Source organism: Rhinolophus sinicus, chromosome 8 (genome assembly GCF_057876585.1).
Source record: "Rhinolophus sinicus isolate RSI-liver-muscle chromosome 8, RSI-T2T, whole genome shotgun sequence".
In the NCBI taxonomy this organism is placed as follows: domain Eukaryota; kingdom Metazoa; phylum Chordata; class Mammalia; order Chiroptera; family Rhinolophidae; genus Rhinolophus; species Rhinolophus sinicus.
In genome coordinates, this window is record NC_142508.1 from 51,369,402 (window position 1) to 51,397,315 (window position 27,914).

At 44.7% G+C, this 27,914-nt stretch overlaps 1 protein-coding gene across 2 annotated transcripts in view; it reads left to right on the forward strand.

Annotated features, from left to right (window-relative positions):
• LOC141567473 (uncharacterized) overlaps nt 1-27,914 on the forward strand; it is a 100,612-nt gene that overhangs the window by 67,293 nt on the left and 5,405 nt on the right. Inside the window, exon 3 of one of the 2 annotated variants that reach the window (XM_074314485.2) lies at nt 1,013-6,642. The exons of the other annotated variant lie outside the window; for it this stretch is intronic. Within the exon in view, the coding sequence (XP_074170586.1) occupies nt 1,013-1,039 (27 nt within the window). The 3' untranslated portion in view covers nt 1,040-6,642. Of the gene's footprint in view, nt 1-1,012; nt 6,643-27,914 lie in introns of those variants that run through there. 2 annotated transcript variants of the gene reach the window in all.

Sequence of the window (27,914 nt, forward strand, 5' to 3'; positions counted from 1 at the left end):
ACCGACAGAACCTTTTGGTAAAGCGTTTTGCATTCCTCCCACATCCCCCGTCTCTTACATTCCACATCCTTCCCTGAAAAAGTTTCTCTGGTTATCCAAAGATAATTGCTCTTACCCCACCCTTCCCAGGAATCACAGAGCACCAGGCCTCCATCCTCCTTGAGAACCTTGTTTTGGGGAATGAGCAAAACAGAAAACCACAAAGCCAAGCTGGGGTGGATATTATGGGATTTCAATTTGGATCTTTGTTTGAAAAAAGGCTGAAGTCATCCCTGTCATCTGGTGACTCAGACCCAAGTGCCTGATGGGATACATTGTCGAGGGCATCCAGGCAAGGAGGCAGGGGAGGGATGTCCACCTGGATATTTTGGAAAGAGTTCCTCATCCGTCCTCTGCACCTGCTCCCTGTCTGCCAGCTCAGACCCTAACACCCACCCCAGGAAGTTGTGCTGCTTGCACCCACACTGAATGCCCGGGCTGAACAGGAAAAGCTCCCTGGGCAGCAAGACAGCTTGGTGGTTTACATTATCTGACTGATATTAGAGCTTTTCCTGAAAGCCTAGTTTAATGAGGGAGGAGAGGCGTTAGTGTGTGGCCATGGGCGTTTGAGGCAGAGGGACAAAGAAAAACACTGGGCAGGGATAGAACGAGTTGGTAAATTTCGATAGCTTTGTAATCGGCCGAAGAGTGAATTCCAACAATGACAATAGCTAATGTTTGAGAGCGTATCGTGTGCTAGCTATAACAGGTAGCTCTTCTAACAACTATGTTAGAATCTACCTAACAACTTTGTTGGGTAGGTTCCATTACTAATCCCATGTTACAGATGAGGACCCGAAGCACAGAGACGTTAAGTAATTTGCCCCAAGTTACACAGCTAGTTATTGGAGAACAGAGTCCAACTCTGTCTATGCGCTTTGCAGCAACATTCCTGCTTCTCTGCCCAATGTCTCTTAGACTCAGCATCTCAGCATTAGCTACTACTTGTTTTCTCTTTGATGATTGCCTCCAGGAAATGGGCCACAGCCAAGGACTGTGAAGATGGTTGTCAGTCTGATGTCTTGGAAAGGGCCTAGGAGATCGGGAACTTGGAGAACCGACCATTGGTACCCTAGTGAACTGAGTGGCATTTCAAGTAGGTTCCTGGCCTTCTCTGAACTTCTGTCTCTTCATCTCAAAAGTGGAGGTGGGCATGGTTCATGACGGCATGAGGTTTTATTTAGTAGTAACATTCTAGAGAACCCCTCGACCCCAAGTTGCTGTGTGAACTTCTGAATGCTGTAATTTCTTGTGCCTCCATGTCTGCAGCAGTCCCGTTTTACAAACGATTGGGCTTTCTCTGTGAAGAACAATGGGGCGATGCATAAACATATGCTTCATGCAAAGTCTGACAGATCAGAGGCACGAGGATTGCCCTCCTGATGCAACACACTGGCCTCAGACTGCAGAGGCTCAACAAAATGGACATTTATTTCTTGCTCACACAAAAGCCCAACATCAATTTTCCTGGCTGGCGTCTCTCCTGGGAAGGTTTACTCCTTGCATCTTCTGAGTGTCCCTTGTCCAGGACCCTTCAGACCTCTCCATTCAGCTGGTGGATGGGGAAGGTGGGATATTAGTATTTTATGGATCAGACCCGGAAGTGGTCAACATCACTGTCCACACATTCCATTGCCCACAACTTGGCCACTGGGTTGCCCCCAACTGCAAGGGAAGCTGGGACATGTGGGTGGCTGTGTGCCTTGGAGACAAAGGGAAATGAGAACAATCCATTCGTCTCTGCCTCTGAGAGTCGCAATGACAAAAATGAAGTTGTTGCCGTTGGTCATTTTGTGGAAGGAAAAGAGCGCTCCCTTGACTTATGAGGATTGAGAAAGTCTCAAGATAATCACCCTGTCGACATGTGCAAGTGTGTATATATATGTTAGTGTGTGTTCCCCTGAGGCAAAACTTTACATTATTAGGAGGTGCAAGCTCAGGAAGCAACAATGAGAGGAGAGCCAACAGGAGGGTCTGAATTGGTATTAAGAAGCCAGTTGGTATTAAGAGCAATGAATTGTTCAATTTTAGGGGACAATCTTCGTACAGCACATACACACAATTGCTTCTCAGGACAGTCTGTCCAAGGACAAAGGAGAAAATTTATCCACTGGCCAATGATTTACCCAGTGATGGATGAACTCTTTCCTGGTCATACATGGACGGGCCCCGGGGAAGCCCTACAGCATCTATTGTCCCCAAGACAACGGGAAATCCCCGGAGTGGGAGGTGGGAGGTGTCCAGTGTGGGCGTCCAGCGAGGCACCTGTAGAGTTCAACTGGAACCCATGAAAAGGTCTGAGACAGGTGTCATCTTTGCCAAGCTCAGAGAATCCAGGGTGGGAAGGCACCAAAGTCCAGAGAGACAACTTGGCGCCCGCCCGACACCTGGTTCGCCCACAACCACATCCCCGTCTGAAGCGGAGCGTGATTTCTGCCTTGCACTGTATCTGACCTCTTGAGAGTTTGAGTGTTTGCTGGGGAAAAAAAAAACAAAAAACCCCATGCACACTTGATTCTCGGAGGCCGAGGCCCTGTCATCCTTCACCGAAACGGGCCCTTCAACAAATGTAAATACCTTCCATGTTCCCCCGGAGGCCCGTCCTAACAAGGGCTCGCTGGTCTCATAATCCCTGGGATTGCTGAAGCTTTTAGGTTTAACGGAGTAATTTGTAAGGCTGCCTGACTCGCAGCCAGCTCTGTGGGGACTTGCCTGCGGTATGCTCCCAGGCATCTCTTAGAAACTGTGGGCTGGACTCATGTAGCCCTGCCCACTTACAATACACTCTGAGTCTCATTGTCTCAAATATTGCTGGGAAAAGTCAACAATGACAAAGGATTGTCATTGTCGCTTTTCCGGGAGGAGGTGGGATCCAAAGCCTAGAAGACATGGGAAGCAGTGACCACCACCTCTGAAAGCTGTAATAATTATGGGGGGATGAGGGAGCGTGGAGCTCCAGGATCCAAATGACCCACGGTTGCAGCTAACTAGCTGCGTGACCTTGGGCGAGTCAATTAATCTGCTTTCATCACTCCCTTCAGTGGCCTCCAAAGTCAAGGCTTATGAGATCTGCAAAATGGACCCTGTCCCCTGACCCCCTTGCATGTCGTGCCTCTGACTCTCCACCTTCCCTAGCCACGTGGTTCCATTCTGCCTCCCACCACAGCACCCACCCTGGAGGTGCTCTGTTGAATCTGCCAGCACTCACCACGTCCTGCTCACTTTCGTCTGGCACACAGCCTGACTTCATTCTCCCTGTCCCCACCGCCAAGCAGTCAGGTGGGGCCCCGAGACTGGGTTCTGGCCTGTAGATATGGGAAGGAGTGCTATGTGCTACGTCTAGCCTGACCCCTGAAACTTCTGCCCTTTTCCATGATTTCTTTTTCCTGGCCACTGGCTGAGATCCAGTGGGAGACTCCAAGATCCTAGAAAATGGGTCCTGGGTTCCAGAATGACTGTGAGCAGCCAACCCCCACTCACTGTTGCACTGGATCGTGACATGCGAAAGGAACCTGTGTTGGATTAAGCTCTTGGAATTAGGGGATCTTTGTTTCAGCAGTTAGTCTATGCTGACTAATACATACCCAAGAAGAACCTCTCTGAGTCGGTTTTTTCCATCTCATAAATGGTGACAAGAGAGAGACCTTGCTTAACCACTAGGGTGTTGTGAGCTCAAGTAAAGTAGCTGTAACTCTGGCCTGGAATCAGACAGGTCCCTGGGCTTCAGCGATCAACACATCTCCAAGGCTGCCCTACAGGACATGTTCCAGATTGGACATGTTTGTGTGGGAAACGTATGCAGACAGCGAGCCCACAGCAAGCACCCTACCAGTGTCCTGTCTGTCCCCTGGGGGAACTGGTGTTTCTTCATCATCAGACTTATCTCCAGCTTCTCCATTCAGCTCTGACCCCGAGAGACAATAACCCCTAGGCTTCTTTGTCTTTGCTCTGGGTTCCTACCCAGTTCAGCCAATTGGGGATGCTAGGAGATCAATGGGCAGGGTGAGAGAGGTGTCAGGATGCTTCTGCCTCCTGCTCCTTTGCTGCATTGGAGCAGGCTGGCCCCGCTGTGTCCCCCTTCACCTAAGCTTCTCTCTTCCATAGTTCCAGAGCTCTGCCAGGGTCTGGAATACCATTTCCTCCCCTTGCCCTCGCAGACCTAAGGTGTTGATGGCTTCCTGGGGCTGCTTGCCTCAGTCTACTTACTCCTCCGTAAATCATCTCTCCATTAGAAGTCTCTTCAGAACCCTGGCCAAGGTGCCACCTCTTTCCCGGGGAACCCAGACTGTTGCCCCTGGCTGACACCACTCAGGGTTCTTGGTCAGAGTGAGACACTCATTCTGCCTGACCTAGCAGCAAAGACATTTAGAACAGAATATTACCGAGCTTACTGAATTTCCAGAAGGCTGTAAGACGTGGCACTGAGAGCCTGGTAAACCAGCTCCCAGAACCAGGCAGGCGGGGAGCAGCTTCGACCCCCACTGAATCTTGCCTCCAGACTAGGATGTCTGGGTGCTTGAATCTCATCAGCTGGGCTTGTGTCACTTGCCTACACCCCAGTGACTGGGGAGCATTTGACACGTCAGCACATCACAGGACGGCTAAAACCTTGGGTGGGACGCCTTCTGAACTGCCTGTCGTCTGCCTCTCCTGCCTTCTCCATCTGTGCCCTCAGAAACTGTAACATGTAATACTCTGCCTGGTCTTTTTTGGGTTCCCCCGCCCTCGCTTCCAGTGGAGTTCAGCCAATGAAAAGCACTAACAAGAGATCAGGGGGAGGGGGAAGAAAAACTAGGATATCCATTTGCCTTGCTTGTACTTTGATTGATATAGTAGCGAAAATAAGCCAACACACACAGCAGCAGACCATTGCCCCCATGCTGAGTGAGCAATCTGTCCATCGAGGCCTCTGGGGTGGCTAGTGTTAGGTCCCCCCAAAAAAGATGCTCAAGCCCTAACCCCCAGGACCTGTGAATGTGACCTTATTTGGAAATGAGGTTTAATCAAGTTAATATGCGGTCTCACTGGATTGGGTGGCCCTCATCCAATGACTGCTGTCCTGATAAGAAGAGGGAAATTTGGACACAGACACAGAGAAGACTGTGTGATGAGGGAGGCAGACACTGAAGTGATGCAGCCACAAGCCAAGGAGCATTAAGAGCTGCTGTCAACACAAGAAGCTGGGTCAGAGTCACGGAATAGGTTGTCTCTCTAAGTCCCCAAGAAGGAACCCACCCTGCTGACCCCTCGATTTTGGACTTCTGGCCTCCAGAGCTGTGAGAGCCTCCACAGAGACCCGCAGACACCCACGGTCGCCAAGTGAATGAGCTATGCCCTCCCCACTGTGTGACACTGCAGTTAAGAGTATGGGCTCCAGAGTCAGGTCTGACTGGGATCCCAGCTCCATCTCATACTGGCTGTGACCTCGGGCCAGTGAACCTCTGGGAAGCCCCAGTCTCTTCTTACATAAAGCTAGGAAAGTAAGAATACTTACCTTGTGAGATTGCTTTAAGGATTCCAAGAGAAATTCTGGGGAAGCACCGAGCACAATGCCTGCCACATAGTAAGTGCTCACTAGAAACTCCCAGAAGAACGGCTGAGCTGGTCATTTTGACCCAGCCCAAGGCGACAGGGGAGGGACCTCTGCCCCAGCTCAGGGATGAGGCTAGCTTTTTTGAAGGATGCAGTAGGATGATGGCTGGAATCTGCTCAGAAACACGCGTGGGAGGAAGAGAAGAGGAAGGTCTGGTAGAGTGGAAAGAGCGATGTACTGGTCTCCTCTTGCCTAGGGACTGGCTGTGTGACCTCAGGGTTATCGCTTACCTTTCCTGGACTATAGTTGCCCCATCACATGTTGCAGTTAGGATCTCATTGGTTTGAAGAAAGGCTGACCAGGGTGGTCTCCTAAGACCCTTCTGTAGCAAGGACTGTCAATTATACCCAGGATCCATCTCTTTCTGAGTGTTCCACTGGGCAGATGGTACCCGAAATAAAGACTCAACTCTCAGTCTCTTGCAGCTATGTGTGGCCAGGTGACTAAGTTCTGGCCAATGAAAAGTAAGAGAAAGTATCATGTGATACTCTGGGACGTCTCCTTAAAAGGGAGGGGAATAAACTCTGTCACAGCCAAGAGGAGCCTCAGGGGATGTGATGAGTAAATGTAACGTGGGATCCTGGACGGGAGCCTAAGACAGAAAAAGGACATTAGGTAAAAACTGGGGAAATCTGAAGAAGGGATGGACTTTAATTAATGATACTGTACCAATGTTGGTTCCTTCATTGGAGCAAATGTACTTTACTAATGTAAGATGTTAATAATAAAGGAAGCTGAGTGTGGGGTATATGGGAAGTCTGTACTCTATACGCAATTTTTCTATACATCTAAAACTGTTCTAAAATTTAAAGTCTATTTTCAAAAAGAAGGGAGGTGTGGTCTTTCTTCTCTCCTTCCATCCTGCTGTCAGAAACTTGGATGTGATGGCCAGAGCTCAGGCAGCCATCTTGGACCATGAAGAGGAGGGCCAAACTGGAGGGAGTCCTGACAGGAGCCTGGAGTCCTGTCAACTTTATGGCGTCACCCCACCAGTCTTGGAATACCTCTTCTATTTTCTTGTAAGCTAAAGAATAAAATATTGTGCGCATAAGCCACCATTCATTGCCTTTTTTCTGGGTCCTCTTCAGTGGAGCCTAAGGCCCCATGGAAACATCTCCTCTCTCTTTAAAGCACTTCAGACCTCAACAAAATTCCATTGGGAAAACTTTCCCCTACAGTGTGATCTTAGACAATAAGTAGCATGTCTTTCCCTGTGTCCTCCCTGTTCTCCTCTTAAGTGTTTAGTGGCAGGTCCATGAGACTCTGATTCATATTCTCCCCGGGTGAATGGGACGAGACAAATATGTTCCAACTCCTTAAAAGACAGCCAGACCAACTCGATGGCATTTTGGTACGTTTCCACATCGCAGGAGGTATGATTTATGTCCTATTCCTCCAGATAACGCAAAGAACTGAGTTTGGAGTCTGTGCTTGACGCATGGGCACGTGAAGCTGGTGTGGCTTCAGCAGCGCACCGCAGAATGGAATACAAATAATCAGGATAGCTGGATTTACTCTTGTCCTGCTGTCTCGACCTTCAAACGGATGTCAGATGAGTGGAAAGCACAGTGGGAGGAACACATTAGGGTAAATTATTGCATCTGAAAAGGGAGTATCGTAAAAATGTTAAAAGAGAAAGTAAGTATTTATGACTCGAATCACTGGTAATTTAATCGTCCATTTGCCTCCTGGTGCGAGGTAATTAGAGCCTTGTCCATGGGGAAAGCTGCTTGTTCTAACAGGCTTGGGTGGGATTCATGATTTTCCCCACCTGCTGAATTATCCTCCATGGTGAAAACACCATGTGCATGCCTGGGGAAGGTTTTCTCTGGTGTGGACAGGGAGAAGGTGGCTGCAGGTCCTAGTAATGAGGATGCCTAATGGCGGACACGTAGCATCGTGTTTCAGAGGCATCATCTCTCACTGGATCCTGACTACACTAGGACACTGCACCCATTTTACAGATGAAGAGACTGAGGTCCAAAAAAGCAATGTGAGGTTCTGGCTGGGAAATGGTGGGGTCTGCCTTGCAATTCCGTCTTCTTGACTCCTGAGCCGTCCCTTCCTCTGCCTTTCACTCTGTGAGACATCAAGTATTTCAACAAAGCTCAACCTCATAACCTACTCATGTCATACTTCCCACGCACCAGTACTGTTCCAAGTGACTTACTTACATTCATTCAACACAACAACTTAATTAGGTAGATACCATTATTACATTGTTAAAACGAGCCATCCCTTCTTTTATAGATGGGTGGTTGTCACGCGGGGAGTCACGCGGGGTCTCTGGTCCTGCTCCCCATGTAAGAACGCAGGATATGGTGAGGCCAAAAAGGAACACCCACGGAGCCATAGATAGGGGAGTCATACCACTATAGTCTCGCTGGCAGCTGGGTTGGAGAAACAGGAAACAGGAGCCACATGATCCACAACCCTCACTCTGCTGCTTGCTGGCTCAGCCACCATCTTCTTGCTGGCCCCCATTTTCTGCTAGCGTAGCCACGGCAGTTATATTAGTGGCCAATGGCTCAGTGGTTACAGCTGACGGCCAATTAGCCACAGCTGATGGCCATCCAATCACAGTTGATGGCCATTTACTACCTGAGCCAGTACCTTTCCATGTGAGGCCGAGAGCCTGGAAACTGCACTCGTGGCTCTGTCCCCACAGTAGTTTTCTTAACCTCTCTGTGCCTCTGTTTCTCTATCTGTAAAATGGGAAGTTATGAAGCCTGACAGTTAGGCGTTAGGATTTTTGCTCTTAACATTTACTTCAAACTGCTGTGTACTAAGAGGACCCAAAAGAGAAATTGTCATTTCATGCCCAACAGAACCATTTCAGGATGGTTGAACACACTGCAATTTTTTTTTTCAATTTAGAATTTTTTTATTTGCATTTAAAGAATAAGCTCCTCAAGTTACTGGGGGGAACAGTCCTTCCAGACAGAAGCATCCATGTTGAGTTGACTTGTGTATGTGTCTGTTGCCTGGTGGTATTTGGATTAGCCCATATATTTCACAGAACTGGGACCAGTTCATGCATTTCCCCCGAGTCAGATGGGGCTTGTCGCCCAGGGCGCTGGCTTTCCCGGGGAGGATAGTGGGTGGCCTTTTTGAGCATCGTTGCAGAAGACATTGATTATTTTAATTTTCCCAAATCTTTGCAGCCATATTCTTGCCTCTGAAGTACCCTTCTTGCCTTAAAGGTGTGTTGAAAGCCGGCTTCTGCTCACAAGCCTCAGTTCTGCTGCCTAAAATAATACTCCAGGATGCTGGCAAGGGAATAGTACACTTCCTGCGAGTGTTCAATTCATATTCTCCCAAAAATAACACCGAGACTGTTAACACCTGCACTTTCCAACGTTTCCTCACTAACAACAGGGAGATTAATGGGTCCCATTCAGAACGGACCTCTCTGACCTCATCTATGAAGTCGGGGAACTCAGGAAATTGCCTGCTAATCCAAATCTTGATAATCCCAGGATTCTGACATTCTTTTGCCCTTCCCCCTTTCGCAGCCCTAAAATGCCCCCATCTGAACTGCATTACAGCTTCCAAAATTTTGATAAGATACAAAGCAGAGTATTGCCCACAAATAACTTCTAATATGGTTTGTGTGGATTTGTTGAGTGGGGAGATCAAAAATGATGTGGTTTAACCAAATGAAAGTGGTCTGATTAAGCCCAAAGAGTTAGTCCATTTGCAGAAAGAAGAATAAGAAGAAAAAGAAAAAAATGAGAAGCTGCAGTCTCCCAGGCTGCATCTTTGTCACCTTGCGAATGTCTCAAGGAAAAGTGGAGCTATGCACCCCGTTTCTACAGGTGAGCTGTCTCAGGGGCCAACAGATTCTAATTCAGTCCATATTTGTTCAGACCCCTGGCCACCCTGGTGTAGCAAATTCTCTCTGTAAGCTTCTGTGATAGATATTGGAGGCCCATTTTACAGGTGGGGCAAATGAGGTTACCCAGGGAGAGTTGGGATTTGAACTCAGGTTGATCATCTTCCTCTGGTTGACTATGAACTCCTTGGGGAAGGGCCAGGTTGTGTTTAACTGCACATTTCCATTGCATACCCCTGGCACACAGTAGGTGCTCTTTAAATGTGCATTGATAGTCAAATGGCCTGTGCGTTCTCTGACCCCTCCAGCCTGCAGTGACCTCTCCCGCCTCTCACCTGGTGGGACTTGTGGTCTCTACACGTTACCTGGAACTTATGCTTACCTTGCATGTTACAAAACTCTCCTAGAGGCACTTCTTAAACATTTCAGTGTGTGTATGGGCAATATATGCCATATGCCACGGTAAAACATTAACATGTTTAGAAGGGTTTTTGGAGAAAAGTATTCTTCCCTCTAATGTCTGTCCCTAGGGTGTCATTAGTCATGAATGCTGCTTACCAGTGCTTCCCCTCCCAGGCACCCATATATTTGCATTTCCTGGTCCTCCTGTGGCTCAGGGGATCATGGACAAGTGCTGACCAAGGACTTGTGAGCAGCAGTGACAGATGGCTGGAGTAGCTAATTGTCAGCTCCAAGACCTCCAGGGCTTGCTCTGGTCTGATAACCAGCAGTGTTTGAGGTGGGGGGTGCTTTGTCAGCCTCGAACCCTGAATGATCTATAAGCAGAGAAGCCTACTGTCCCATGCTGATTTTCTATAGATGAAACATAAACCTCTGCTATTTAAGCTACTTAGATTTTGGAGGCTGTTTGTTACTGTAGCATAGCCTAGCCTCTCCTGACTGAAACACCCAGCCTCTAGGTTCCTCTTCTAAGAGGCACCTGCTCATAGCATTTTCTTGGGTAGCCTTCCAGATACAATCAAAACAGATACCGGAAAACACATAATAACATACAATATATGCTATTGTGTCTTGCTTTTTTTTCACTTAATACATCTTGGAGATACTTCCATAACAATATATAAATATCTGCCTCATTCTTTTTTAACACCCACGTTATATTTCACTCAAAGTGTGGAACCATAATTTATTTAAACAACACCCTTGTTGGATATTTACTTTTCAATTTTTTGCTACTAAAACAGTGCTGCAATGAGTAACTTGGTATCTGTGTCATTTCAGATTCATGCAATTATATTTCTAGAGCAAACTAGGCACTCTGTTTCTTAATTTATAAAATGGGAATAATAATAGGACCTACCCGAAGAGGTTGCGGTGTGTGGGTTAAATGACTTAGTACAGGTGAGGTGCTCTAGCATGTAGCAAATGCTTCGTGAATGAATGAATGAATGAATGAATGAATGAATAAAATATGTAAAAATGTAAGTAAATATTATTCTTATATGGACTTTCAGGTAAATCAGTGAGATAAAAATGAGCAAAACAAAATTCCTAAATGAAGTCACATTCAGTGAACAAAAGGATTGAAAATGTTCGTGTCCCGTTATTATTAATATATATGCGTTGTTATTAAATACACCATGTATAGCAGAGTTTCCTTCATGTATTCATCCACTTGTTCATTCTCTTTGTCATTGGACAGTTTTATCTTTTGAGCATCTGCTGTGTGTTACCTATTCTGCTAGGATCAGGGAATATCACGGTGAACCATAGGCAAACGCATACGCTGTTCTCATCCCCACGTTACCCAAAAGTCAAAAATAAAAATAATGCTATTTTGGGTGTCACCCAAGAGCTTCCTCAACATTGCTCCTTTTTACAGATGTGCAAGCGTCATCACAGTCAATTTAGAACATTTCATCACCACAAAAAGAAATCTATACCCTTCAGCTCTCATTTTCCTATTTCCTTGTTTCACTAGCCTGGTCAACCACCAGTCTATTTTCTGTCTCTATCAATTTGCCTATTCTGGACATTTCATATGAATGGAATCACATAATATGTTACCTTTTGTGACTGGCTTCTTTCCGTCAGCATAACGTTTTCAAGGATCATCCATGTGGTAGCGTGTGTCAGAGCTTCATTATTTTTTATAGATGAATAATATTTCATTGTATGGATATATCACATTTTGTTTATCATTTCTCAGTTGATGGACATTTGAGTTGTCTTCACTTTTTGGCTACTGTGAATATTGCTGTTCTGATCATTTGTGTACAAAGTTTTGTGTAGGCGTATGTTTGCGATTCCCTTGGGCGTGTACTTAAGAGTGGAACTCCTGGGTAAAATGCTGACTCTGCACTTAACTGTTTGAGGAATTGCCAGATGGTTTTCCAGCAGCTGCACCATGTTACCTTCCCACCAGCAGTATATGAGGGCTCCAGTTTCTCTACATCCTCACCAACACTCGTTATTATCTAACTTTTAGAGTGACATTCCTGTCCTTAATCCTGAATGAAACAGTCTCTAAATAAGGAGAGCACTTCAGACTTGATAAAGCCTTCTCCTGGACCAACATGATAATCCTAGCGATTGTTTCCATTTCTATAAGGAGTGACAGTTAGCAAAGCATTTTCAGATGTAGCAACTCATAGCATCCCACCAATATCCCTGAGTCAGCTAAGGGAGATGCTCTCATTCCCATTTTATAAATGAGGAGACTGAGGCCCACATGAAGTGTCCTGATGAGTTCACACATTAGGACCAGTTCACACATCAGGACCAGAAACCCAGGTTGTCCCACCCCTGGGCCACCCCACAGGGAGCACTGTTCGAGGCATTTCATCCAATATACCAGCCAGGTTGACCAGTTGCTCTGTAATTATTCAGAGGACATAAGAACAACCTGATGCTGCCATTTTAACACACTGGCTTACTCGGAAGTTTTAAATTAGGTTTGAACAATTTTGTTGAGAAAGCCGAGTTGAGCTTTTTTGTAGTGATTTCCAGCAGTGAAGGAAGAGGTCACGCCACCGAGGCCTATGAGCAGGGTCTATTGTTTAGCATCTCAGGGCCCCAGCTCGTCACAGGAAATCCACAGCAAGGTGAAGGTCGTGCTTGCCAAGTCTTTGAAAGCAGTTCCTCCTGCCCAAGTGTTCCTTACAGAAGCCGCAATCCACCCAGACTTCCCAGGGCACTTTCTGCAGCACAAAGAGAGAAAATATTTTTTGGATGAAACGTGGCTCTGAGGTTGACATGCGGAGGCGAAGACTCAAGGGACACTTCGTCTTTGAAAACGAACTGAGTAAAACTGGAAACTGCAAGAATGCTCAATGAGAGTTGGTTAATAAACTATGGCCCATTGATAGATGTACTCCAACCATCTATTGAAAAATCCCAGTTTAGAAACATGCTTGATGGCCTGAAAAAATGTTTATTGCATGATTAAGTGAAATAAGTAGGTTACTATATAGAAGTATTTCTTAACTGGGGTGAAATGCCCATGGACATTTGAGAGTATCTGGAGACATTTTCAGTTGTTATAAATTGGATGTGCTATGGGCACGCATGAAGCAGAGGGATGCCACTGGGCAAACTATAGTGCACAGGGCTGGCTCTCACAACAAATAATTATCCAGTCCAATGACAGTTGTGCCGAGGTTGAGAGACCCTGCTGTATAATACGTATCAATGATTTCCATTTTTGCTGCATATATTTAAAAGAACGTTTTTTTCTTGTTTAAGGGAATAGGTAGATTATGTGAACAGGTTTGGTTCCTCTGTAGTTTCCAATCTCTTCAAACAAAAACTATGTATTACTTTGCAATCAGTTAAAAAGTAAAATAAGATCAACTAATGACAGTTACAAATAGGGAAAGTCCTGTCAGTGAGAGTCACTTATTTTTTATTTTTCAAACTCAGTCTAGTTTAGTCATGAGCGGCCCTTGGTTTGTGCCTCAGTCATGTCATCTCTCTGAGCCTTGGTGTCCTCTTCTGTGAAGTTGACTTTTCATATTTGTGTTTTACTTCTTCCTGCTGTCATTTCTCGCTCTCTTCAAGCTCAGTTTAGCAAACATGAGTGATGCTTCTGCAGTACAGAAGACATGTTCTAGATTCGTGCCTGGGACCCCATCCACAACCTGGGAGAGGGGCTGCGATGTGCACAGGTGAACTGTGGCTTCTAAATCTGTAAACGAGGTCTGACAATAGTAAATACTCTCAGGGAGTTGTTGGTGAGGATTAATGAACTAATGTAGGTAAGTGTCTGCCACATAGTAGGCCCACAACAAATAGTATCTTATTCCCCTTAAGGGTATCATAAAATAGGGCTTATTTTCAATGTTACTTAATTCATGTATTTATTTATTCATTCATTCATTCAACAAATATTAATTTGAATGCCTACTCTGTGCCAGGCACTGTTCTGGTTGCTGATAGGTCAACAGCAAGGAAAACAGTATTTTTAGCTGTATTAGTTATCTATCAGTTATCTATTATTGTGTAAGAAATTACATCAAACTTACTGGCTTAAAAAACACACATTTACTATCCCATAGTTTCTGAGTCAGGAATTCAGGACCAGTTTACCTGGGTGGCTGTGGAGCTCAGGGTGTTTCATGATGACACAGTTGGAATGAACACAGCAGGGGCTGCCGTCTCATGTGAAGGCTCAAGTGGGACTGGAGGATCTACTTGCAGGACGGCTCGCTCACGTGGCTGTTGGCAGGAGGCCTCAGTTCCCCTGCATAGGGCTGCTTGACCATCCTTACTACATGGCACCTGGCTTCCCCCAGAGTGAGTGATCTGAGAGGCATCTAGGTGGAAGCCAAATGGGCTTTGACAAGCAGCAGGTCCCAAAGTCACACGGTCAAGTCCATTTATCCTGTTTGTTACAAGTGAGACACTAAATCTGATCTACACTTGGGAAGAGTAATTGGCTTCCATGTCTTAAAAGAAGGACTGCCAAAAAATTGACAGAAATAGTTTTAAACCACCACACTGTCCTAAAGTAGATAATAGCCTGGTGGGCAGATTTAAAACAGCAGAAAACTTTGAAAATGCAGAAAATCACACGAAGAAAATATGAATAAATTGCTCCCACAATCCTACCAACAACAAAAAAATCTATTCATGTTCATGACTTACCCCAGCTTTATTAAAAAATAGTTTATATTCAGTAAAACATGCCTACATTGAGAGTGAAGTTTGACAATTGTGTACAGTTATGTAATCACCATCACGATCAAGATACAGAACACTCCCATCACGTCAGAGCTTCCTGGGCTCCTTCTCAGTCAATTCGCAGCACGTATCCCTGGCCCTAACCAACCACTAATCTGCTCTCTATCACTAGTGATCAGTTTTGCCTGTTCTACAGCTTAACCGAAACCAAACAGCATGCATTCTTTTTTGAGCCTGGCTTCCTTCATTCAGCGTAATATTTTAGAGATTCATCTATGTCATTGCAGACACCAACAGTTGTTTCTTGTTTGTTTGCTTTTCAAAAAATTGCTGAGTAGCAGCACCTAAGTACATAAAACAAATATTGACTGACATAAAGGGAGCAATCAACAGTAACACAATCATAGCAGGGGACTTTACCACCTCATTGTCACCAATGGACAGAACTTCCAGGCAGAAAATCAGTAAGAAAACAACAGCCTTAAATGACACACTAGACCAGATGGATTTAATTGATATTTTTAGAGTATTTTACCCCAAAGCAACAGAATATACATTCTTTTCAAGAGCACATGGAATATTGTCCAAGATAGACCACATTTTAGGCCATAAAACAAGTCTCAATAAATTTAAGAAGATTGAAATTATATCAAGCATCTTCGCTGACCACAATGGTATGAAATTAGATATCAATGACAATAAAAAAAAAAAGGAAAAGAAGAAGAAAATCCTCAAAAACATACAAACACATGGAGGCTAAATAACATGTTACTAAACAATGAATTGGTTAACAATGAGATCAAGGGAAAAAATCAAAAGATACCTTGAGACAAATGAAAATTAAAATACAATGACTCCAAACCTATGGGACACAGCAAAAGCATCCTAAGAGGGAAATTCATAGCAATGTAGGCCTAACTCAAGAAACAAGAAAAGTCCAAATAAACAATCTAACTTTGCACCTAAGGTAACTGGAAAAAGAACAACAAACAAAACCCAAAGTGAGTAGAAGGAAGGAAATTATAAAGATCAGAGCAGAAATAAATGAAATGGAGGCTAAAAAAAAAAAAAATACAAAAGATTACTGAAACCAAGATCTGGTTAGTTGAAAACATAAACAATATTAATAAACATTAATAAGACTTACCAAGAAAAAAAAGAGAGAAACCATATAAATAAAATCAGAAATGAAAAAGGAGAAGTGACAACAGACACCACAGAAATACAAAAGAAAAATTAAGAAAATACTATGAGCAGTTATACACTGATAAATTGGACAATCTGGAAGAAATGAATAAATTCCTAGCACATACAGTCTTCCAATGCTGAATCAAAAAGAAACAGAAAATCTGAACTGACCGATTATTACTAATGAAATCAAATCAATAATCAAAAAACTTCCAACAAACAAAAGTTCTGGACCAGATGGCTTCACAGGTGGATTTTACCAAACATTCAAAAAAAGAATTGACATCTATTCTTCTTAAACTATTCCAAAATATTTAAAAGGAAGGGAGGCTCCCAAGCTCATTCTATGAGGCCACCATTACCCTGATTCCAAAACCAGACCAAGACCTTACAGTAAAAGAAAAGTATAGGCTGATATCCCTGATGAACACAGATGCAAAAATCCTCAACAAAATATTAGCAAACCAAATTCGGCAATACATTAAAAAGATCACACATCATGATCAAGTGTGATTTATTTCTGGTATGCAAGTTTGTTTCAATATCTGCAAATCAAGTAACATGATACATCACACAAAAATGAAAAATAAAAATCATATGTTTATATCAATAGATGCAGAAAAAGCATTTGACAAAATCCAGCATCCAGTTAAGATTAAAAACTTTCAGGAAAGTGGGAATAGAGGAAACATATCTCAACATAATAAAATCTACATATGACAAAATCACAGCTAACATCATACTTAATGGGGAAAAGCGAAAAAACATTCCCCTTTAGATCAGGAACAAGACAAGGATGTCCACTTTCACCACTTTTATTCAACACAGCACTGGAAGTTCTAGCCACAGCAATCAGACAAGAGAAAGAAATAAAAGACATTCAAATTGGAAAGAAAGACATAAAACTGTCATTATTTGCAGATGACATGATACTATATATAGAGAATCCCAAAGATTCCACCAAAAACTATTAGAACTGATAAATGAATTTAGTAAAGTAGCAGGACACAAAGTTAATATTCAGAAATTGGTTGCATTTTTATACACCAACAATGAACTATCAGAAAGAGAAATTAAGAAAATAACCCCATTTACAATTGCATCAAAAAAATAAAATACCAAGGAATAAATTTAACTAAGAAAGTAAAATACCTGTACTGAGAAAATTACAAGATATTGAAGAAAGAAATTAAAGAAGATACAAATAAATGGATGCATATGCCATGCTCATAACTAGGAAGAACTAATATAGTTAAAATGTCCATACTACCCAAAGCAGTCTATAGATTCAATGCAATCCCTATCAATATACCAATGGAATCTTTCAAAGAACTAGAGCAAATAATCCTAAGATTTATATGGAACTATAAAAGACCCCAGATAGCCATGGCAATCTTGAGAAGGAAGAACAAAGCTGGAGGTATCATGCTACCTGATATCAAACTATACTACAAGACCATAGTAATCAAAACAGCATGGTCTTAGCATAAAAACAGACATATAGATCAATAGAACAAAATAGAGAGCCCAGAAATAAATTTATTCCTATCTAGTAATTTTATCTATGACAAATGAAGCAAGAATATGCATTGGGATAAAGACAGTCTATTCAATAAATGATGCTGGGAAAATTGGACAGATACATGCAAAAAATAAAGAAAGAAACTAGACCACTTTCTTACACCATATACAAGAATAAACTCAGAATGAATTAGACTCAAATATAAGGCCCCAAACCATAAAACTTCTAGAAGAAGAAAAAAAAGTAAATTCTCAGACATTACCCTTAGTATTATTTTTACTGATATATCTGCTCAGGAAAGGGAAACAAAAGAATTTTTTTTAAAAAAGGGACTACATCAAACTAAAAATTGTTTTCACAGTAAAGGAAACCATCAACAAAACAAAAAAACATCCTACTGACTGGAGGAGGATATTTGCCAATGATACATCTGGTAAGGGGTTAATATCCAAAATTTATAAAAAACTCATATAGCTCAACACCAAAAAACCAAACAATCCAATTAACAAATGGGCAGAGGACCTGAATAGACATTTCTCCAAAAAGGACACACAGGTGGCCAACAGACATATGAAAAGATGCTCACCATCACTAATCATCAGAGAAATGCAAATTAAAACCACAATGAGCTATCATTTCACACCTGTCAGAACAGCTATCATCAATAATTCAACTAACAAATATTAGCGAAGATGTGGAGAAAGGGAACCCTCATGCACTGTTTCTGGGATTGAAAATAGGTGCAGCCACTATGGAAAACAGTTTGGAGGTTCCCCCCAAATTAAAAATAGAACTACCTTATGACCCAGCAATTCCACTTCTGGGTATTTAGCCAAAGAAATGCAAAACACTAATTTAAACAGATATACAAGTATATGTTCCTATGTTCACTGCAGTGCTATTCACAATAGCCAAGACATGGAAACAACTGAAATGCCCATCAATAGATGACCAGATAAAGAAACTGTGGTACATGTATACAATGGAGTAGTACTCAGCCATAAAAAAGAATGAAATATTACCATTTGCAACAACATGGATGGACCTAGAGGGTATTATGCTTAATGAAGTAAGTCAGACTGAGAAAGACAAATACCATATGATCTCACTTAACTGTGGAATCTAAAGAACAAAATAAATGAACAAACAAAACAGAAACAGACCCATAGATTCAGAGAACAAACTGATGGCTATTAGATAGGAGGGGGGTGGGAGGGCCAGGTGAGAAAGCTGAAGAAATTAAGAAGTACAAATTGGTAGTTACAAAAGAGTCACGGGGATGTAAAGTACAGTATGGGGAATATCGTCAATAATACTGTAATAACTATGTATAATGTCAGGAGGGTAATAGATTTATTAAGGTTATCACTTTGTGAATTTCTAATCACAATGTTATTCTGTAATAAAACTAATAAAAAAAAGAAACAATTGTTCACCACTAAAAAACATACATAAAAATAAAATAAAATTGTTGAGTAGTTTTGCTTTGTCTAGATGCACCACATTTTGTTTATCCATTAGCTATTGATCCTTTCTTATTATGGTTATTTTCTACAATTTCTCTGTATTTCTGTGTCCCTCTATCAGTGTATAACAACAGGTATTCTGTTATTGAATGATGCCCCCCACCTTTTTTTTCCCACTTAGCAAATAATTGCCATGAAGCTTTCCCTTGAGGGCTGGGTTTGGGCAGGATGACACAGTCCAAGGGCATCTCTTCTTCCTGGTCTATACTTGTTGAGATCTTAGGAGCTTTTAAGGTGTACGTTTCTCTTCTCTCAGCTGATGGAGATGTTGTGGGAGTGTGTGTGTTGAGGTGCTCCAGGTATTTATTTATCAGTGGGATAAATAGGTAGGTAGGCCATGATCTGACAAAATTGCCATATGTTGGAAGGGTTGAAGGAGGCATTTTCTTTTGTGGAAGGAAATGTGTTGATTGGAACTGTGACTGTGTGCTACCTAATGTCCCCTGTGGGACCCAGCTCACACTTCAGCCAGCGCTGAGCTCGGACATGGCCACTCTGTACATGTCCTTCAGGGCAGCTGTCATAGTCTGTAATATCTCATTGGTTTGTTTCTTTGCCTCTTGAATCTCTGCCTGCCTGATGCCCCAGTCCCGGAGGCCACGAGTGTTGACCGCTAACAGCTCTCAGCTACCTCTTCTCTGCAGAGCTGCCTGTGGCTGAACAGGAGCCGCCGAGACTAGAAACTATATGCACATGCCTACCCCCAGACTATGGCCAGCGATGGACTCAAGGTGGAACCAGCTCTGGCGTGCAGCTCATCTCCAGAGCTCCCACTGAGACCACCTCCTGGCTCAGCCCTTCTCCTGTCCTCTCCTGCTTCCCCGACTCCCTAACCTGAGGGCCCTTTCCCTGCAAAGCACTGTCACAGGATTCCTGGAAACTCGCCTGAAATACTTCAATGTTGTACCCCTCACGTTTCTTCCTACTGTGTGTTGGTGAAAAAGCCTTTTAAACAATCTGAACCCCGGAGTCTTACCTGGAAAATGGGAAAAATGGATTCAGAATGGTGTGAGGGTCAAAGGGGATAATGTCTTACCAACGAACATGACCCCTATGACTCTACTATGACCACTATTTGTGTGGAAGAATACACGTCAACAAGCAAGCAGTGCGCCCCTATTGGTTGGAGCGTAGCTAGTGATTTCCATTTTCTTACTTTTGCTCATCTGTATGTTCTAATTTTTCATCACTTGATTTGTTTTATTTGTATACCATTATTATTATTATTTATTTATTTATTTTTAAAGATCTGTACCACTAAGAAGAAAGCAAATCAGAATGTGCAAATGAGTGATGCCATGAGAGGGACAACCACGAATCAGGTTCTAATAACTCAGGTTTAATTTATAAAATGCACACAATTTTGTTAAACCCTGATTTATGAATCAGGTCTACATTATAAAATAAGAAATGAATAATTTGCTTATTTCCGCAATTGTAGCACTTCCTTGCAAATTCTTGTGACCTACCACACAGGGGATCTCAACTTCTCAGTATGTCAGAAACGGTGGCTGAGAATGTTGGATGGAAAGGCAAGGCCCTTCAGGAGGAGGAAGCAGGCAGGGAGAGAGGCAGGCTGGTCTGGATCCAAATTGGGAATAATAATATTAATAATAACAGCAGCTAGAATTTTTCCTAAGCTTTTGCTTTATGCCAGATATAGTTCTGAAACACTTTTCATGAATTAACTGCTTCCACTCAGTAGGAACCCTGTAAAGTGAACACTCTTATTATCCCACTTCACAGAGGGGAAAACTAAGACTCAGAGAGGATAAGGAACCAGATTGTGAGTGGTACAGTCATGGCTGGGATCCAGGCCACGCGTGGTGATACCGCATTACTTGAGAGCAAACCCTAGATCTGCTGCTGGGGAGCATGCCCAACTCTCCGGGACCCAAACTGGGACTTAGGTACATGCTTAATGAAGCCTGGACTCCATTGAACTGGCGTTAAGAATTCTTGGAAATGTGTACAATTTGCTGTCTTCTTTCCAAGCTATAAAAGTGCAGCTAATGGAAAGGGTGGACTCAAAAAATGAAAAAACCCTGCACCCTCAAAAACTGACTAGCGTTGCTGTCTTGCCTTCCTGACAGAGGTTCCTGGAGTTTGTAACATGTCACCTGGGTGTCAAACAGCACACGTCAAACCCCAGGGGGTTCAGCCAAATTGAGTAGTCCGGGAATGAAGTCAAGAAAGAGAAGGAAAGGAGGGAAAGTGAAAGCCCATGGGTGCCAGAGTGAAGTTCAATCAGAATCCAGGCAAGAATCAGAATGATTGATTGAGAACGAGCCAAATGCTGGGGTCTCAGCTAAGCACTTAATAGATATAATTTCCCCCTGATTCCAAGGGGAATTACGTCAGAAATATCATCCCCGTATCTCCATGATACCGTAGGTGAAGAAACTGAGGCTCAGAGAAGTTGAGTAACTCACATTAGGTCACACAGCTGGTCATCAATCAGGATGGCTGAAGTTCTGCTGCTAAACAAACAACCCCAAATCTCAGTGGCTTAAAAGGACAAAAGTTTAATTATGCTCATGCCATATGCTCATTGTAGATTGTTGGGACATTTAAATCACTCAGGGACCCAGGCTGATGGAGCAGCTGCCATCTTGGACTCTGCTGGTAGCTGTGACAGGGAGCAAGGGAACTGTCAAAGGAGTCATGCCAGAAATTAAATAATCTGACCTAGAACTGTTGCACTCATAACTCATTGGCTAAAATTAGTTTTGTGGTCTGAGAAATGCAATCCTGCCATGTGCTTAGAAGCTCAGAAAGAAGAACTGGGGACAAAAGTCTTCATGTAGCACCAGTAACTACCATCATTAGTTAAGATGGTGGAACCAAAATCTGAACCCATCTCTGCTTGACTCTAGGTCACTGTGTGCCTTCTGAAACAGTGGGCTCCTAGAAGTTACCTTCACACATCTCATGGGACCCCCTTTGATCCCTTCTACCTTGAACTAAACAATCCTATGCTTCTCTAAGGAGCAAGTATGTCTAGGTGGGCATGTGGGTACAAGCAGAACCTCAGGGGCTTCAGTTCTGAAGAAAGCTTGTCTCATTTTCCATTATATTAAGCCATTGAATGCATAGCAAACTTCATTCCAAGATAAAAGCAAAATGTTTTCTAGAGAAGAACAATTCCCCAGGGACCCAATTTCTAATTCAGCCCATGAATTAGGTTCAGGCTCAGCTGCTGCACAACAAAAATACTCCTCAGGACAGTGGCTCACACAAGTGGAGGCCGGTATCTCTCTTAGTACTGGGCAGTCCCATGTGGCTAGCTGTGCTCCACAGAGTCACGCAAGGATCCAGGTTCCTTCAGCCATCCTCCAGCTGTCATCTCCTTGGGTGATGTTTTTGCCCACACGATGGAAGCTGACCCACCACTTCCATGCACAGACAGGATGAGCAGAATAGAGGACAGCAATTCCTCACAAGAAAATGGCATGGAATTGCATACCTCCTGGGTGAGAAGGCAGTCACGTGACCACATCCAGCTGAAGGGGAGGCAGGGAAGAGGAGTCTCTAGCATGGTGGCCGTGTGTCCCACTGAGACTTCAGGAAGGGCATCTATTACTAATAGGAAGGAGGGATGAGCCCTGCCTCCTCCTCATCTCCCCCACATAATTGTCCTTCGAACCTCTCCGCTACTGATTTCTCATCAGCCTGGTTTCCATGCCATCTTGCTGCCAGGTAAGATATCTCCCAACCCCCTCTGTGCTACCCTCCATGGGTATATTAATCAGCTCAGTCTGCCATAACAAAACACCACAGCCTGGGTGGCTTAAACAACAGACAATTATTTCCCATAGTTCTGGAGGCTGGAAGTCCAAGATCAAGGTGCTGACAGGATTGGTTCCTGGTAAGGGTGCCCTTCCTGTCTCATAGACAGCCACCTTCTCCCTCTGTCCTTACATAGTAGAGAGAGTGTGATCTCTCTCTTCCTCTTATTATAAAGCCACTAATCCCATCATGAGCGTCCTACCTTCATGAACTCATCTAACCCTAATCATCTCCCAAAGACCTCACCTCCAAATGCCATCCCAGTGGGGGTAAGGGCTTCAACATATGAATTTGGTGGGGGGCACGCCATTCAGTCAATAACAATGAGGCTGTACGAAGCTCTTCGTCCAAACCCCATCCGGTCCTACTGCCCACCAAGCTCTGGCTGTGCCAGGATTGTACAAACACACGACATGACTCCATTGTTCCTTACACATTAGTTACTATTTACATGATGGATTACATGGGCAGGAGAGAGGAATGGAAGCCAGCAACCCCAGGGACCAAATTCCACCCAGGTTGATGAATAAACCTCCTTTTCCAGCCCAGACCCTGAGGAGCTGATGTATAGGAATGCAAATTTGTTAGAAGCCAATGACCATCTCCTCAGCAGTTCCAAATATCTCGAGGGCTTCCCAGCCCCGTCCAACATCTCACTGCCAAGTTAAACACATGCATCCACTCGGTGAATGTGCACCCAGACGTCCAAGGGTGCAAAAATAGAAGAGAGACCAACCAGGCTGCTCTCAGAGAGCAGCCTCTCCAGGATCTCTGAGAGCACGGGGTGGAGGGTGGGGGGCTGATGCAGAAGCCCCAGGCTGTGTGAAATAGTATTCATGAGCTCAATCTCCGACAAGACTTGCAACCTATTTTGGGGATAAATGGCTGCTCAGAAAGGTTCCCACCTCCTTGTATAAATGTGATTTCACACTCTACTCAAAATGCCCCAGGAATTGGTGACCAAAAAATGGGCGCTCAGATGGGCTCCCCCCATGAACAGTTCCTTGTGCCTCGCCATTGGACAGCTTGGGAAAATTACCTTTCCTATCCTTTCAGGAGCTCCTCTGACCCGGTTGGTCTCCCAGAACTGAGCTGGAGCACATACTCTTCCAGCCGAATGGCCGATCCACTGGTCGCCCTCCCACCTTTGCTTAGGCTGTGCCATATCACCCTGAAAGCTGTCCTTGCTGCACCAGAGTCCTTTCCTATTTAAACCTTCCTCTGCTTTCCCAGCCCTTCTCAAATGCTACCTCCTCCTGGAAGCCCTCTGAGATCACCAGTTCAGCCCTGTTTTTATCTCTTGTCAATGTCTTGAGTTGTTCTTGCTGTTCCCTCCAGCCAGACTGCTTGGCCAGTGCTCTCTGAGTGCTGGGGCGAGGAACCTGTACAGAGTCACATAACAATTGTTAAGCCCAGTGTAGGGACAGAGCCCCAGAGAGCAGTTTCCAGGCTCTCGGCCTCACATGGAAAGGTCCTGGCTGAGGTAGTAAATGGCCAACTGTGATTGGATGGCCATCAGCTGTGGCTAGTTGGCCGTCAGCTGTAACCAGTGAGCCACTGGCCACTAATATAACTGCCATGGCTACCCTAACAGAAAATGGGGGCTAGCAAGAAGATGGTGGCTGAGCTGGCAAGCGCGGATTGCAGAGAGGCGGATGCCACCAGCGAGAATATAGTGGTATGACTCCCCTACCTATGGCTCCATGGGTGTGCCTTTTTGGCCTCACCATATCCTGAGTGCTTATGTGGGGAGTGGAACAGGAGACCCCACCGGACGCCTTGCATGACAAATGGAGCAGCGAGCAGGGTCTCCCACATGACACCCAGGCTCAGCTCATCAATAGCTACATAACCCTGGGCAAGGTACATACAACCTCTCTCTGTGCCTCAGTTTCCCCATTGCTAGGAGGGTCCGTAGATGGGTGAGGCACTGAGACCAAGCCCAGCCCCAAGCTGATGGTGTGTGTGTGTGATCTTGCAGTTATGCTGTGGCCCCTGCCCAGACTTCTCCTTCCCCTACCCCAGGACTGAGGCCCACACAGGAGAGCACAGTGAGACGAAGCAGGACGGGTGTGGGGATTGGGGTTGAGGTCTTGTAGAGGTAGAGGTTTGGAGTCCAGGTCAAGGACCTAGGCTATTATACTGGGAACTGGGCCGGGATTTGGATGGAGGAGTGACACATTCAGAACTGCAGTTAGAAAGGCGGCTGGCAGGGGGTCTGTAACCTGTCACTCACAGGGCTGCAGGGAGGATGGCACACAGCTCTGAATGCAGAGTGCCAGGGCCAGACCCTGCCTGCAATTGCTGCTTTTTGTGCTTGAGCTCGCTGCCCTTGATGCTGAGTAGACCCTCCTCAAAGGTTTGCTTTGTGGACGGAAACAGAAGGCCCTGCGTTCCTAGTGCCCAGGGAGAAACGCGGCTGGCTACCAGCCACAAGGCAATGCCAGGCTCCTTCTGGACCATTCCTTGGCAGAGCAAAGTCTGTGCCATTCCTGGCACACATAAGACAAAAACCTGACGTTCGCTAGGCACACACCCAAGAACTTGGGGGAGTCTCTGAACTTGGGAATGCCACCATTTCCAAGACCTGCAGCTTCAGGGAGGTCCAGGGGAGGAAAGATGACGCAGCCGGGCACTGGCTGCTCAACTGGACTGAGGCTGTGTTACCTGGGGTGAATTACTTAAGCTCTCTGGGCTTATTATCTTAATTTGGTTCTCCTGGAAGCAGAGTCCGTGATGAGGATTTGAGCGAGAAGTTCATTTTGGAGGAGGTCACAGGAAGCACACTCCGGCAGTGGGGAGGTGAGACCAGTGCTGGTATGTTGTAGTTACCAACGTGGGTCAGCAGAGCTTCAACCCACTGAGAAAACTCTAGAAGCCAAAGGCAAACACCAACTTCAGAAGCACCCAGAGTGGTATCAAGGGAGCTGGGGTATCTCTACTCTCATCTCTATAATCATCGCTGGGGGCTGCGTTGCAGGAGGTTTACTTCTCAGCCCTCAGGCTGGCTCAGGCAGGTGCTGGTTCTGGGGCTCAGGTCAGACTGCAGGGAAGGGTTAGGGTGAGGGCTAAGAGTGGGGTTCCAAGAATATCTGCCGCAAATGGATGAAATAGGGGCAGTCTCAGGATGAGTGCAAGAATAAATGAGATAATATATGTCAAGTGTTAGCAAGATGCTAAACACTGAGTAAAAACTCAGTAGATGTTAGCCCTTCCTAATTTTGAGAGTTTGGAGCTTGTCAGGTGAGTGATTTTTCCCTTACTTGAAAGGTGAGAGGAGAAAGGCAAGATGTTTATTCCCCCATGTCTCTCCCTGATGGGTCACTGGATGCATCCTCCTATCCAGGGCTCCGAATGGGTGGCCGTCTGCACGCATCATAGTCTTGGGTTTCTAGTAACCCTGCCCCTTCCCCTCCAGTCCAGGGTCTGTGCCATCCTGTGATTTCCCCAACACCCTTTGTAGAGAGTCTTCTTTTATTAAACTCCCTTCCACTGTCTCCTGCCTGGGCCCTGACTGACCACTAGCTCACCTATGCATGCAGTGGACACTTGTCATTCTTTTTGGCTGCCCAGCACCCTACCTGTGTTTGGGGAATCTCCCTCCTTTTGGTTATGAAGGGAAGTGAGGAGGGCAGAGCTCGGACAAAAGTGGAAATTCCAGGTTGTCACCATTGCAGCTTCTCTGCATCTGGGATGGGCGCACATGGCCTGGGCTCCACTGGTCAGACACATACTCGCTGGACATTAAGTTGGGAGCTCGTGGTTGTCACCAGTTCTCTCTGACAAAGGTGGCTGGGGAAAGGTGGGTACTGGGCTGCACCACCCAGATGCCCCTTGAGAAAGGACTTACCCCAGGCTCTGAGTGGACGTCCAGCAGACAAACTATCTTTGGGGATGGCTGTAGCAGAAGAAATGCACCTCTTCCAAGGTAAAGCCCCATTTTGTGTGAGAGCTGTACCCACTGACTCATCTCAGCCACTCACTCCGTCTGGACTCAGGAGAGCTCTGAAAGGCCAGCCCAGCTCCCAGCTCCCCACGGGGGTGGCTGTGTCCTTTTTTGGGACTGTCTCAAAGATCAACCTCTCCCTGTGACCAATTCTGTTTTCCCCTCCTTGCTCCCAAGACCTTTCCCTGGTAATCTGCCCCCATACTAACCCCCATCTCAAAGTCTGTTCCCAGGGGTTCCCAACCCCGGGGCAGGCTTGGCGAGGTTGGAAACAGTATCTGGCACATCAGCGATGGTGGGCAAGGCTCAGTGGCTGAGTGCTGTGGCAGATTGTGTTAGTTCTGTCTGCAGAACGTCTCAGTTTGATTCTCCAGCACTCCCAGCAACGATCAGCTATAACAGGATCCTTGAACAAACTCCTTTTCTCTTTTTATCAGGGAGAGACAGTTCTTGCAGCTTTCAATAACTCTGACTGCTGGTTGATGCTTAACAGTTGAATGCTTAGATGCTAACAGGTCTATAGCAGCATTTTCACAGATGCCCATAAATGGGTTATAGGGAGATAGCTAATCCTCCCCCAACAACAACTGGATCAAGTATGCATGATATGATGCATATATGAATTATTCACATAGTTTCTGGAAGAGTGTGCAGAGCTTCAAATCAGATTCCCAAAGGACATTTTGATTACCGCTAAATGTCTACTATAGTGTCCCTCAGTCCTTCCTATGGCCTGGGCGGGGTGCTCTGTCCCATTCAAGGAGGCCAATTGCTATATAGTCAGTCATGTGCCGATTTACGATGGGGATACATTCTGAGAAATGCATTGTTAGGCAATTTTGTTGTTGTGTGACTATTGTAGAGTGCACTTATACAAAGCTGGATGGTATGGCTTACTACACACCGAGGATACATGATATAGGCTATTTCTGTTCAGCTACAAGCCTGAGCAGCATGTTACTGCACAAAACAGCATGGGAGTAAATCAAGCACAAGAGAAAATGATGCAATGAAGAGACATGGTAGACATGGGATGCATGAGGTTGCTGCCAGCGTAACACGGCACACTGTTTTACAGCAAACTTTTTTATAAGTAGAAAGAGTACACTCTAAAATAACAATGAAAGTATAGTATAATAAATACATAAACCAGTAACATAGTCATTTATTATCATTATCAAGTGTTATGTACTGTCCATAATTGTATGTGCTGTCCTTTTATACAACTGGCAGCACAGTAGGTCTGTTTGCACCAGCAGCACCACAGACACGTGAGTAATATCTTGCTCTACGATGTTTCAATGCTACAATGTCACTAGGCAATAGGAAATTTT